Below are 14,074 nucleotides of genomic sequence, written 5' to 3' on the forward strand. Positions count from 1 at the left end.
TCTTCATTTGTTTGACCACAAATGATTGGCCTCTTCAGATGCCCCAGGTAACAACATCTGGTTATGGGGAGAGGGGAGAGGCCGGCTTTTTTCCATGAATACATTGGTGCCTTAGTGGATCTGCTTTGTCAGGCAGAGGGTTTGACCATCAGGAAGTGGGACCTGGGATCCATACATTTACAGGGAGAATCTTTTTTTTTTTTTTTCCTGAGACAGAGTTTCACTCTTATTGCCCAGGCTGGAGTGCAGTGGCACGATCTCAGCTCACTGTAACTTCTGCTTCCCAGGTTTAAGTGATTCTCCTGCCTCAGCCTCTAGAGCAACTGGGATTACAGGTGTGTGCTACCATGCCCAGCTAATTTCTTTTGTATTTTTAGTAGAGATGGTGTTTTACCATGTTGGCCAGGCTGGTCTCGAACCCCTGACCTCAGTTGATCCACCTGCCTTGGCCTCCCAAAGTGCTGGGATTACAGGTGTGAGCCACTACGCCTGGCCTAGCAGGAGAATCTTTAGGGGAAGATCACATGAAGATCAGAGGTCTGGAGTGTGGCTTAGGGAAGGGAAAGTTGTTGCTGATGTTGGAGGATGGCGAGTACCTAGAAGTCAGCAGCAGCTGGAGAAGCTACCCACATCATCCCTTCTGCCCAGCCCAGCCAGATGCTTGGCAGGCAGATGGAGTGAGCAGGTGTGCTCTGTTCACAGAGCGGGTGGAGGGGGCAGTGCAAATCCAAGTCAGCCTCGACAACTCCATCCCACAGGGCTTTCTGAGGGCAGGATCTAAGCTCCTGCCTTAGGCATATGCAGAGGGGTAAACGGTGTATGCAGCGCTGACCGCCCAAGCCATGCTGCAAATCCATTTTCTAGTTTCTGCCACGATCTGTGCATTAGGGCCTTTTCAGTTGTAGATGAAAGAAAACCCAGCTTAAACTGACTTCAGTGGCAGCTGGCTTCAGGGCTCAAATACATGGATTCTTCCTCTCTGTTTCCCCTCCCCTCTTGTCACTTTCCATCTCAGACTGCAGGTGAGCGGAGCAGCTCCAGACTCTCATTCTTCTGGGTGTGACCCTCAGACATCTTGGCCGGGTTCTTGTTGTGTCTTATTCCGCCCCAAATGGATCACATTCTCACCCTTGATCCAGTTACCATGGTGAAAAGGGGCTGGTCCCATTGGGAGATAAGAGGAAGGGCAGTGTCCAGTGTCCATGACAAATGTCCACAGCAGTGGCTCCTCTGAATAGAAGCCTTTCATCAAATATCCCCAGGGCTCTTTATTTTTTTCTTTGAGGTAGCATCTACAGGGAAGAAGAGAAGGGAAAATTGGGGAGCAGCCAGGAGACTGCTCTGTGAGAGGGTCACTGTGGACTAGAGATGACCTTGGGAGCAGACCGCGTGAAGCCGATCAACACTGAAGGAATGGGGCTTTTTGGGGGAAGAGCAGCCTCCAGGGGTGGAGGAGCAGGCCTTACCTGTGTAGAGGGCTCTTGGAGGAAGAAACTCGGTCTGTTTTGGCCTCAGGGACAGTGCCAGAGCCGGGCATTGGAAACTGCGTGAAGTTCAACATTAGTCCCATTTACGGAAGCCGATTTCTAACCTCACAGCTGCTGGAGAGCTCAGCTGCACTGAGAGGCAGGGCTTCCCTGTGCCTGAGCATTTATTGAGCACTGATGGAGAGCCTGGCACGGTGCGCGGTGATTTACCTGCGTGATTGTGCTTATCCTGAGAACAATCCTGGACCCTAGGATTATCGTTCCCTGCAGAGGGGTTAAGAGGCTGCTTTTCAGAGTTGAGATGGGATTCAAAGCTAGGCCTGTGGACTCCAACATCCATACTCTTTCCACTTTACTGAGCTGCCTGTCAGTGGGAGCGTAATCACTCATTGTGAGTGAGGATATGGTTGATGCGATTCTGGTGTGAGATAACCTGCTCAGCCTTGATTGTGTTCTGTGATTTGTGAGTGATTTAAGTCTGGCTTTTCTTATCTGCAAAACAGAGCTAATAATGCTCTCACAAGAGTACTGAGAAGACTAAATAAGACAAAATGGGAAGATGCTTTGAATTTATAAATCCAAGGTCAGTGGACGGGGATTTGAATAGTCAGATCTCATGGACAGCTGAGGCTGAGAGCAGCAGGTGGCTGTGATGGCCTTGCCCCTCCTGTCCCTGAAGGCCCTGGCCGCCACGCTCCTTCGCTGAGCCAGCCAGCAATGCTTCTAGCTGTCCCTGGTATTGATCTCTTGTTTCATCCCCCACAATTTTATTTTATTGTTCTTTTAAAAAATTTATTATTTATTTACTTTCTTGAAACAGGGTCTTGCGTCGTTGCCAGTCTGTTGTGATCTCGGCTCACCGCAACCTCTGCCTTCCAGGCTCAAGCAATCCTCTCACCTCAGCTGGGACTGCAGGCATGCACCATCCTGCCTAGTTAATTTTTGGTGTTTTTTCTAGAGATGAGGTTTTTCCATGTTGCCTAGGCTGTTCCCGAACTCCTGAACTCAAGCGATCCTCCTGCCTTGGCCTCCCAAAGTGCTGGGATTACAGGCATGAGCCACTGCACTCGGCCTTATTGTTCTCAATATAGACAAAATACATGTGTTTTATATAAAATTCAGAAATGCAGACTAATCAAAAGAACATAAAGATATCCATTACCCCATCTATTCAAGGCAGTTGCTGTTAACACTATAGTTCATTTCCTTCCAGATCTTCTCTACACCTCCTATATGTGTGAATTTTTTTTTATAAAAGTGGGATTATACCACATATACTGCTTTGTGAACTGCTTTTTCTACTTCACTATAGATCGTAAACACTTTCCATGACAGTAGATACATTTCTGCAACATTTAAGCAGCTGTATAACATTTCATAGTATGGATGAAGTATAATCTATTTAAGTAAAGCCTCTATTTTTGCACATGTAGGTTGTTTTCAGCTTTTCACTGTTATACACGAGGCTGTGATGAGTACCTTGTCAGCCTGGTCTTTGTGCCTGTTCTTTTTTTTTTTTTTTTTTTTTTTTTTGAGACAGAGTCTCGCTCTGTCGCCCAGGCTGGAGTGCAGTGGCCGGATCTCAGCTCACTGCAAGCTCCGCCTCCCAGGTTCACGCCATTCTCCTGCCTCAGCCTCCCGAGTAGCTGGGACTACAGGCGCCGCCACCTCGCCCGGCTAGTTTTTTGTATTTTTTTAGTAGAGACGGGGTTTCACCGTGTTAGCCAGGATGGTCTTGATCTCCTGACCTTGTGATCCGCCCGTCTCGGCCTTCCAAAGGTGCCTGTTCTTAATGATTTCCCTAGGAGAGGTTTCCAGAAGTGGAGTTTCTGGGTCAAAGAGAGGTATTTCCGGGCTGCCCTGCAGAACGGGGCACCTGTGTCCTTTCCTACCTGCAGCGTGAGGAGCCAGCCTCCTCTCATTCCAGCCAACACTGAATGCAATTCCTTTGATTTAAAAATGATCATTTACTCTTTAGCTGTGTATTGAGTGTAGGCTGTTTGGAAAATACAAAAATAAATATGTACTTAATATTTATTTAAAAATATTTATAAATAAAATCAGATACCATACTATTACTCGAGCTGGTTAACCACTGTTACACACACACACATACACACACACACATTATATATAGTATATTTAATATTTTTATATACTATTGGGATTATGCTTTATATACTATTTTATATTCTTTTTTCACTCTGTGTGTGTGTATGTATGTACAATTATTTTTCCACATCATTAAATATTTTTGAAAACATAGTTTTTAAAGGCTGCACAGTGGTGTGCCTTATGGATTTTTTTCTTTTTTTGAGATGGGGTCTTGCTTTGTCGCCCAGGTTGGAGTGCAGTGACGCAATCTTGGCTCACTGCAACCTCCATCCCCCACACTGGGCTCAAGAGATCCTCCTTTCTCAGCCCCCACAAGTAGCTGAGACTACAGGCATGCACCACCACACCTGGCTAATTTTTTTATTTTTTGTAGAGATGGGATTTGACACGTTGCCCAGGCTGGTCTCGAACTCCTGGGCTCAGGTGAGCCTCCCACCCTGACCTCCCAAAGTGCTGGGATTACAGACGTGAGCTGCGATGCTGGGCCTATGAATATTTTTGAAACAGCTGCCCATGAAACATCTAGGTCATTTCAGTTTTCATATTATAAATACACTCTATAGCTTTTTTCCCCCAATTTATTTTATTTGGTAAAACACGTATAACAAAATTTCCCATCTTCATCATTTTTAAGTGCACAGTTCAGTGGGTTAAATATATTCTTCACATTGCTGGACAACTGTCACCACCATGCATCTCCAGAACTCTTTCCCTTTTAAAAACTCATGAAACAATAACCCCCCATTCCCCTCCCACCCTCAGTTGCTGGCAGACACCATTCTACTTTCTGTCTGCCTGATTTTGCCTACGCTAGGTACCTCATATAAGTGGAGTTATGTGGTATTTGCCTTTTTGTGATTGGCCTACATTTCACTTAACATAATGTTCTCAAGGTTCATCCATGTTGTAACATGTGTCAGAATTTTCCTTCATCTACAGGCAAAGTAATACTCTATTGTGTGCACATATCACGTTTTGACTCAATTTGTGGCCTAACACATGGTCTGTCCTGGAAAATGTCCCATGCATACTTGAGAAGAAAATTGGGTCGAGTGACTGTTTATGTCTCTTAGGTCTAGTTGGTTTATTGTGTTAAGTCCTCTATGTCCTTATTTCTGTCTGGTTTTTTTTTTGTTGGTTTGTTTTGTTTTGTTTTTTGAGATGGAGTTTCACTCTTGTTGCCCAGGCTGGAGTGCAATGGCACGATCTCGGCTCACCGCAACCTCTGCCTCCTGGGTTCAAGCGATTCTTCTGCCTCAGCCTCCTGAGTAGCTGGGATTACAGGCATGCGCCACGTTGCCCAGATAATTTTGTATTTTTAGTAGAGACGGGGTTTCTCCCTGTTGGTCAGGCTGGTCTTGAACTCCTGACCTCAGGTGATCTGCCCGCCTCGGCCTCCTAAAGTGCTAGGATTACAGGTGTGAGCCACCGTGCCTGGCCTAGTTGTTCTATTCATTCTTAAGAGAGGATTATTGAAGTTTCCAACTACTATTATAGAATTCTCTGTTTCTCCCTTCAATTCAATATATGATGTTTTTCCTTCATATATTTTGATGGTCTGTAATTACATGTGTAAATGTTTATAATTGTTATATCTTCTTACTGTATTGACTCTTTATTAATATATAACATCCTTCTTTGTCTCTTTGTTTATTTTTAGAGATGGGGTCTCATTCTGTCGCCCAGGCTGGAGTGCAGTGGTGCTATCATAGCTCACTGTAACTTCGAATTCCTGGGCTCAAGAGATCTCCTGCTTCAGCCTGCCAAGTAGCTAGAATTACAGATATGTACTATCATAACCCTGCTATTTTTTTATTTTTTGTAGAGATAGGGTCTCACTATGTTGCCCAGGATGGTCTCAAACTCCTAGCATCAAATGACTTTCCTGCCTCAGCCTCCTGGGTAGCTGAGATTACAGGAGTATGCCACCACACCCAACACCTTTTTTGATTTAAAGTCTGTTTTGTTGGATCTTAGTATAGCCGTCCCTGCTCTCTTGGTTACTATTTGCATGAATATCTTTTTGTTTGTTTGTTTTGCGACAGAGTCTCGCCCTGTCACCCAGGCTGCAGAACAGTGGTGTGATTACAGCTCACTGCAGCCTCAGCCTCCTGAGTTCAAGTGATCCTCTTGCCTCAGCCTCCCAAGTAGCTGGGACTAAAGGCTCATGCCACCATGTCTGGCTAATTTTTAAATTTTATTTTGTAGAGACAAAGTCTTGCTGTGTTGCTCAGGCTGGTCTTGAATTCCCGGGCTTAAGCAATCCTCCCACCTCGGCCTCCCTGAAATGTGAGCCACTTTGTCCAGTCAGAATATCTTTTTCCATTCTTTCACTTTCAATATATTTGTGTCTGTGGATCTAGAGTCTCTTGTAAACAGCATATAGTTGGATCTTTTTTTTTTTTTTTTTTTTGAGATGGAGCCTCGCTCTGTTGCCCAGGCTGGAGTGCAGTGGTGCGATCTCGGCTCACTGCAACCTCCGCCCCTCCAGGTTTAAGCAGTTCTCTGCCTCAGCCTCTGGAGTAGCTGGGATTACAGGCGCGTGCCACCACGCCCAGCTAATTTTTTTGTATTTTTAGTAGAGACGGGGTTTCACCATCTTGGCCAGGCTGGTTTTGAACTCCCGACCTCGTGATCCACCTGCCTCGGCCTCCCAAAGTGCTGGGATTACAGGTGTGAGCCACCGTGCCCGGCCGGATCATTTTTTTTAATGCATTCTGTCAATCTCCATCTTTTGATTGGCCTGGTCGAAATATCTGTTTCCATTCTTTCACTATCAGTGTATTTGTGTCTGTGGATCTAGAGTCTCTTGTAAACAGCATATAGTTGGATCATGTTTTTTTAATGCATTCTGTCAATGTCCATCTTTTGACTGGAGAGTTTAATCCATTTCCATTTAAAGTAGGTACTGATGAAGGACTTATTTCTGTAATTTGCTATGTTTTCTACATACCTTATAGCTTTTTTTGTCTCTTGCTTTCTGCATTATTGTCTTTTTTTGTTAGTTGATTTTTTTTTTGTAGTGAAATGTTTAAATTTCTTTCTCATTTCCTTTTGTGTATATTTGCTAGCTATTTTCTTTCTGGTTACAATGAAGATTCCATTTAATATCCTAAAGTTTAACACTCTAACTTAAAAGTATACAAGCTTGACTAACATACAAAAACTCCATTCCTGTAAAGCTCTATCCCCACCCCTTTCCATTACTGATGTCGCAAAATTATATCTTTATACATTGTATGCCCCAAAACATAAAGCTAATAGTTCTTTTAAGTGCATTGTCTCTTAAATTGTATAGGAAACAAAACGTGGAATTACAAAAGAAAGTTATAATAATACTAGTTTTTGAGTAATAATTTAAAAAATATATTAGTCTCTTAAGTCATGTGGTTAATAAAAAGTGGAGTTACAAACCATTGTTACAATAATACTAGTTTTATAATTGCTAATGTATTCACTTTTATTGAGATCCTTAGTTCTTTATATAGCTTAGAGTTATTGCTTAGTGTCCTTTCATTTCACCTTGCACGGCTTGTGTGAACATTTCTTGCAGGGCAGTTCTAGTGGTGAAAAAAACTCCTCAGCTTTTGTTTACTTGGGAATGTTTTAATTTCTCTCTCAGTTTGGAAGGATAGCTTTGGCAGATACGGGATTCTTGGTTGATATGGTTTGCTCTGTGTCCCCATCCAGATCTCATTTTGAATTGTAATACCCATATGTTGAGTGAGGGATTTGTGATCTCCACGTATTAAGGGAGGGAGGTGATTGGTTCATGGGTGCAGTTTTCCCCATGCTGTTCTCCTCATAGTGAGTGAGTTCTCATGTGATCTGATGGTTTTGTAAGTGTTTGGAAGTTCCTCCTTCACTCTCTCTCTCTCCCCCACTGCCTTGTAAAGAAGGTGGCTGCATCCCCTTCCACCATGATTGTAAGTCTCCCGAGGCCTCCCCAGCAATGTGGAACTGTGAGCCAATTAAACCTCTTTCCTTTAGAAATTACCCAGGCTCAAGGAAGTTCTTTATAGCAGTGTGAAAATGGACTAATACATTGGTTAAGAGTCTGTTTCTTTCAGCACTTTGAATATATCAGCCTATTGCAATCTGGCCTCCTATGTTTCTGATGAGAAATCTGATAATTTTATTGAGGGTCCCTTGTATGTGACAAGTTGCTTCTTGTTGCTTTTAAGATTCTTTCTTTGTCCTTCAAAAGTCTGATTATAATGTGCCTTGCTATGGGTCTTTCTCAGTTCATTGTATTTGGAGTTTGTTGAGCTTCTGGGATGTTTATATTCTGGAGCTGAAGAAGTACAATAAATGGTAATTGTACGTTTCACTTAATATCTTTCACCAAATTTCAAAAGTTTTCAGTCATTATTTCTTCAAATATTCTCTCTGCTCCTTTCCCTTTCCCTTTTCCTTCTATAATTCCCACTTCTATAATTTCCTTCTATAGTTCTCTTGATGGTGTTCCACATGTTTCTCAGGTTCTGTTCACTTTTCGTCAATCTTTTTTTCTGTTTGTTCTTCAGTGTCTTAGTCATTTTTGTGTTGCTGTCACGTAACACTAGAAACTGGGTAGCTTATAAAGAAAAGAATTTATTTCTCACATTCCTGGAGGCTAGGAAGTCCAATATGAAGGTTCTAGCATCTGGCAAGGGTCTTCTTGCCTTATCATCCCATGGTGGAAGGTGAGAGGGTGAGAGAAAGAAGGAAAAAGGGGCTGGACTTCCTCTTTTATAATGAATCCACTCCCAAGATAATGGCATTAATCACTCACTCTGTCTTCATGGTATGGTCACCACTCATCAGGCCCTACCTCCCAACACTGTTGCAATGGGGATTAAGTCTTCAATATACCCTTTTTATGGGACACATTCAAACCATAGCACTTATTCTTGATAATTTCTATTGTCCTGTCTTCAAGTTTACTGCCTGCTCAAGTTTGCCCTTGAAGCCCTCTAGTGAATTTTTTTATCTCACTTACTGTGCTTTTTCAGCTCTAGAATTTCACTTCTGTTTTTTATTGAGATACGGTCTTGCTCTGTCACCCAGGCTTGAATGCTGTGGCACTATCACAGCTCACTGTAAGCTTGAGCTCCTGGGCTCAAGCGACGCTCCTGCCTTAGCCTCCCAAAGTGCTGCAGTTACAGGTGTGAGCTACTGCACCCAGCCCAGAATTTCTTTTGTTTTTTTTTTGGTATATAAACTATTTATTAACAGACAAGACCTACAGACTTATTTCTTCTTGGACTCACCCACAGAGTGGCTACGGTGGCCAGTGGTCTTGGTGTGCTGACTTTGGACACGAAGGCCCCAGAAGTGGCGCAGCCCTCTGTGGGCTCGAATTTTCTTCAGTCGCTCCAGGTCTTCATGAAGCTTGTTGTCCAGACCATTGGCTGGGACCTGGCTATATTTTCCATCCTTTACACCCTTCTGCCTGTTCAAGAACCAGTCTGGGATCTTGTACTGGCGTGGATTCTGCATAATGGTGATCACGCATTCCACCTCATCCTCAGTGAGTTCTCCCGCCCTCTTGGTGTGGTCAAGTGTCTGCTTTCCTCGACACCACATGAGCATATCTTCGGCCCACACCCTTAATGGCAGTGATGGCAAAGCCTGTTTTCCACCGCCCATCGATGTTGGTGTTCAGTACTTGCGAAATATGCTGGAACTTTTCAGGGATCTCTAGACACAGGGCGACAGCACAAGCAGCGGCACGCAGGCCTCCTGTCCAGAATTTCTTATTTTTTTTTTTTTTTTTTAGGTTTTCTGTCTCCTTTTTGACATTTCAATTTTGTTCATACATCATTTTCTTGACTTTCACCACATCTTCCTTCAGTCCCTTGAGCATCTTTAAAATGGTTGTTTCTTTGTCTGGTAGATCTGCCATCAGGTCTTTTTCAAGGACAGTTTCAGTTGATATATACTTTTCTTCTGAATGGGCTGCTCTTTCCATTTTTGTGTGTGTGCCTTGTGATTTTTTTGTTGTTATTGAAAAATAGACATTTGAATCTAATAATGTGGTAACTCTGGAAATTGGATTCTCTCTGTTCCTCAGGGTTTGCTGTTTTTATTTAAAAAAAAAAAAAAAAGGTGTTGTAGGCTATCTTTGTGCCAAGGATCAGCCTGGGGTATATATTTGAGGTCTTCTTAGGTCTTCTCTGAGTCTGTGCCTTTCCATGGGCATGCATGGTCAACCATCTAATTTTCCCCATGTATGTAGTTGCCTTTAAATGCTCTAGTCTCAAATGTCTGGCTCTCAAAAAGGAAAAAGAGAAAAATGAGGCTCGGGGGAAGGGCACTGGCCCTTCAAATCCTCTGGATGTCACTTCTGTTGGTGTATGTGGGGTGGCTTGCAATAATGAAGGGAGGTGCAGCAACAATGGCTGCTGCCTCTTGTCTGCACCCCTGTGATCAGAAGCAACAGTCAGTGATCAGAATACAGATACCCAATATTTGGAGGAGAGGGTGCTCTTTGCCCACCCTAGCTACTGCAGGCTTCATATTTGCTTCTCTAGGAATGTGTTCACAGATTTTACTATGCTAAGAGCTGAAATTAACTACAATTTGCCATCAAGATTTCCCCTGGAAATTACAAGCCTTCAAGAGACCCCGGAGTTCCAAAATAGTTATATTGAACAGATTGTGCCAGTACAATAGTTGTCTATGGGGGAAGATAGATTCCTGGTGCTTCATAGTCCACCATCTTCCCAGAATTCTGTTTATAGCTTTTTAAGTAACAGACTTATTGATATATAACTTATATACCATACAATTCAACCCTTTAAAGTATACAATTCAGTGGTTTTTAGTATATTCAGAGTTGTGCAACCATCACCGCAATCAATTTCAGAAAATTTTTATTACTCCAAAAAAGAAACCTTTACCCATTAACAGTCACTTCCCATTTCTTGAATCCCACCCCAACTCTATAGCCCTAGTCAGCTACTAGTCTGTACCCTGTCTCTATAGATTTGCCTGGTCTAGACATTTTTTATAAATGAAATCATGCATTTTACTTTTTGTATCTGGCTTCTTTCATTTAGCGTAATGTTTTAACGGTTCTTATATGTTGCTGCATGTGTCATTCCTTTTTGTGGCTGAATATTACATTGTATGGATATACCATTTTGCATATTTTGTTAATTCATTCATCAGTTGGTGGACAGCAGGTTGTTTCTATTATTTGACTATTATTAATAATGCTGCTGTGAACATTTATGTACAAGTTTTTTGGTGAGCATAATCCCATCCAAAACATTTTGGGTTTTCATTTATCTTGGATATATACTTAGGGGTGGGATTATTGGATTACATGGTAACTCTGAGTGTAAGTTTTTGAGGAACTGCAAGCTGTTTGCCAGAGCAGCTCCACCTGCATGAAGGTTCTAATTTCTTCACATCCTCATCAACACTTGTTGTTATCTGTCTTTTTGATTATAGCCATCCTAGAGTGTAAGAAATGGTATCTCATTGTGGTTTTTATTTGCATTTCCCTAATGATAAGTGGTATTAAGCAATTTTTCATGTGCTTATTGGCCATTTGTATATCTTCTTTGGAGAAATATCTATTCAGATTCTTTGCCCATTTTTAATTGGGTTATTTGCCTTTCTATTATCGAGTTGTAGTAGTTCTTTATATATCCTAAATACAATTTCTTTTACAGATACATGTTGTAAATATTTTCTTCAATTCTGTGGGTTGTCTTTCACTCTGATGTCCTTTGAAATGCAAACATTTTTCATTTTGATTAAATCCAGTTCACTTTTTCTTTTATTATTTTTGTCCTTTTGGTTTTGTATCTAAGAAGCCACTGCCTAATCAAGTTTATGAAGATTTGCTCTTGTGGTTTCTTCTATGTGTTTTACAGTTTTTACTCTTACATTTAGGTGTCTGATCCATTTTGAGTTAATTTTTGTATATTTTTGTGAGGTCAGCATCCACCTTCATTCTTTTTGTATGTGGATCTTCAGTTGTTTCAGCACCATTTGTTGAAAATACTATTCTTTCTCCATTGAATTGTCTTGGCATCCTTGTTGAAAATTAGTTGAGCATATATGTAAGTGTTTATTTCTGGACTCTCTGTTCTATTCCACTGGTCTGTATGTCTGTCCTTATGGCAATACCACACTGTCTTTATTATTGTAGCTTTGTAGTACATTTTGAGTTTGGGGAGTATGAGTTTCCTAACTTTGTTCTTCTTTTTCAAGATTGTTTTGGCTTACATTTCCATATAAATTTTAGGGTCAGGTTGTAAATTAGTGTAAGAAATAATACTTGATAGGGATTGTGTTGAATCTGTAGATTGATTTGGGAAGTATTGCTATCTTAACCTGATAGTATTGCTGTCAGGTCTTCCAATCCATGAACATGGGATGTCTTCTTTAATTTCTTTCAAAAATGTTTTGTAGATTTTTTGGCATTCAAGTCTTACATTCCTTTTGTTAAATTTATTCTCAGTGTTCTTTTTTATGTTATTATAAGTGAAACTATTTTTTAAATTTCACTTTCAGATTGCTCATTACTAAGGTATAGAAATATAGCTCATTTTTGTTTATTAATCTTGTATCCTTTAACCCTGCTGAACTCATTGTTTTTGTGGATTCTTTAGGGTTTTTAAAATATATAAGATCATGGCATTTGCAAATAAAGATAATTTTACATTTTCCTTTCCACTCTGGATAACTTTGTTGCTTTACATCGCCTAATTGTGCTGACTAGTATCTCCAGTACAATGTTGATTAGAAATGACCAGAGTGGACATCCTTATTTTAGGGGGAAAGCATTCAGTTTTTCACCATTAAGATGTTAGCAGTGGGCCGGGTGCGGTGGCTCACGCCTGTGATCCCAGCACTTTGGGAGGCCGAGGCAAGCGGATCACAAGGTCAGGAGATCGAGACCAGCCTGAGTAACATGGGGAAACCCCTTCTCTACTAAAAAAAAAATACAAAAAAATTAGCTGGGCGTGGTGGCAGGCATCTGTAGTCCCGGCTACTCAGGGGGCTGAGGCAGGAGAAAGGCGTGAACCTGGGAGGCGGAGCTTGTAGTGAACCGAGATCACGCCACTGCACTCCAGCCTGGGCGACAGAGCAAGATCCCGCCTCCAAAAAAAAGCCTCCAGAAAAAAAAAAAGATGTTAGCAGTGGCATTTTCATAGGTAGCCTTTATTAACTTGAATAAGCTCTTTTCTATTTTTAGTTTGTTGAGTGTTTTTATCATTATAGGGTGTTAGACACTGTCTAATTTTTTTATTGCATTGCTCATGTAGTTTTTGTGCTTTATTTTTTAAATATGGTGTTTTACATTGAATGATTTTCATATATTAAACCAATCTTGCATTCCTGAATTAAATCCCATTTGGTCATGGTATATGATTTTTTAATACGTTGCTAGGTTCCATGTGCTAATATTTTGTAAGGGATTTTAATATCTGTATTCATAATAGATATTGGTGTTATTCTTGTGATGCCTTTGGTTTTGGTGTCAATGTTACACTGGTGTCATAGAATGAGTTGTGAAGTGTTCCCTCCTTTTCTGCTTTTTGGAGGAGTTCCTGAAGAATTGGTGGTAGTTCTTCAAGTATTTGGTACAGTTCACCAAGGAAGCCATCTGAGCCTGGGCTTTGCTTTGTAGAAGTTGTTTGATTGCTAATTCAATCTCTAGTTACCCTGTTGTTTTAATTGATTTTAATAGACTTTACTTGCTCTCTCTGTTCTTTTGTATGGTATGTTTTCACTGGAGCCCTTAGCCTCTTGATCATGGCAAACAACCCTGATCCAAAAGTAGTTATCTTTAGTTATTTCCCAGTTTCAGAGGTGATGGCTTTGAGGAGTAGTCTCTATTCTGTTCTATAGCAATACTTTGAATAAGAGCCCATCTCATGTTATAGAGCACACCCCATACATGTCATAGTCAAGGGAAGCAACAATTCCTATATTTGCGATTGATTGACAAAATCAGCCTGGTGGATAAGTCCTATTTTTTCTGCTAGGAAACTGCCAGACCCTGCCAAGTTTTAAGCAGGAGGAATGACTTAATTAAGTTTTTAAGCAAGAAAGATCTTTCTGGCACAGAGTGGAGAATAGATTAGAAGGAATTAAAGATTCTAGCAAAGGAGACTGGTTAAGGGGGTTAGTTGGCTTTGGGCCCTTTCTCTGTTCCGCATTTCAGTGGGCTGAATTCTGCAGGCTGTTTCCCAGGTGCCCAAGTCAGTGGTTTCTGCCTGGGTTTGGTCAAGAAGAGGCACTGGTAGGAAACTGGAAGAGAGAGATAAGCCAGGGTATTTCTCTCTGCCCCAGGCAGCACCTTTACCAGCAATGATGTCTCTTCAGTTGTCCTAGCTCCTGTCAGATGAAACCTTTCTCTGTAGTTTTAGTGCCCATTAGGGAGCTTCCTCTGGGTTTTGGCTCTCTTTGGCCCCAGCTTCTGAGCTCTTAAGACTCTACCTCCTCCCCATGTTCTTTCCAGTCCTAGG

At 41.6% G+C, this 14,074-nt stretch overlaps 2 protein-coding genes across 10 annotated transcripts in view; one reads left to right on the top strand and one right to left on the bottom strand.

Annotated features, from left to right (window-relative positions):
- Positions 1–14,074, top strand: part of TTC7B (tetratricopeptide repeat domain 7B) — a 276,535-nt gene that overhangs the window by 37,660 nt on the left and 224,801 nt on the right. The window lies entirely within an intron of this gene.
- Positions 8,800–9,887, bottom strand: LOC117071551 (40S ribosomal protein S18-like). Its single transcript, XM_033191619.1, has one exon. The coding sequence runs from the start codon at positions 9,231–9,233 to the stop codon at positions 8,835–8,837; it is 399 nt and encodes a 132-aa protein (XP_033047510.1). The 5' UTR covers positions 9,234–9,887; the 3' UTR covers positions 8,800–8,834.

The sequence above is a fragment of the Trachypithecus francoisi genome, unplaced genomic scaffold (assembly GCF_009764315.1).
Source record: "Trachypithecus francoisi isolate TF-2019V2 unplaced genomic scaffold, Tfra_2.0 Lachesis_group3, whole genome shotgun sequence".
Taxonomy (NCBI): Eukaryota; Metazoa; Chordata; class Mammalia; order Primates; family Cercopithecidae; genus Trachypithecus; species Trachypithecus francoisi.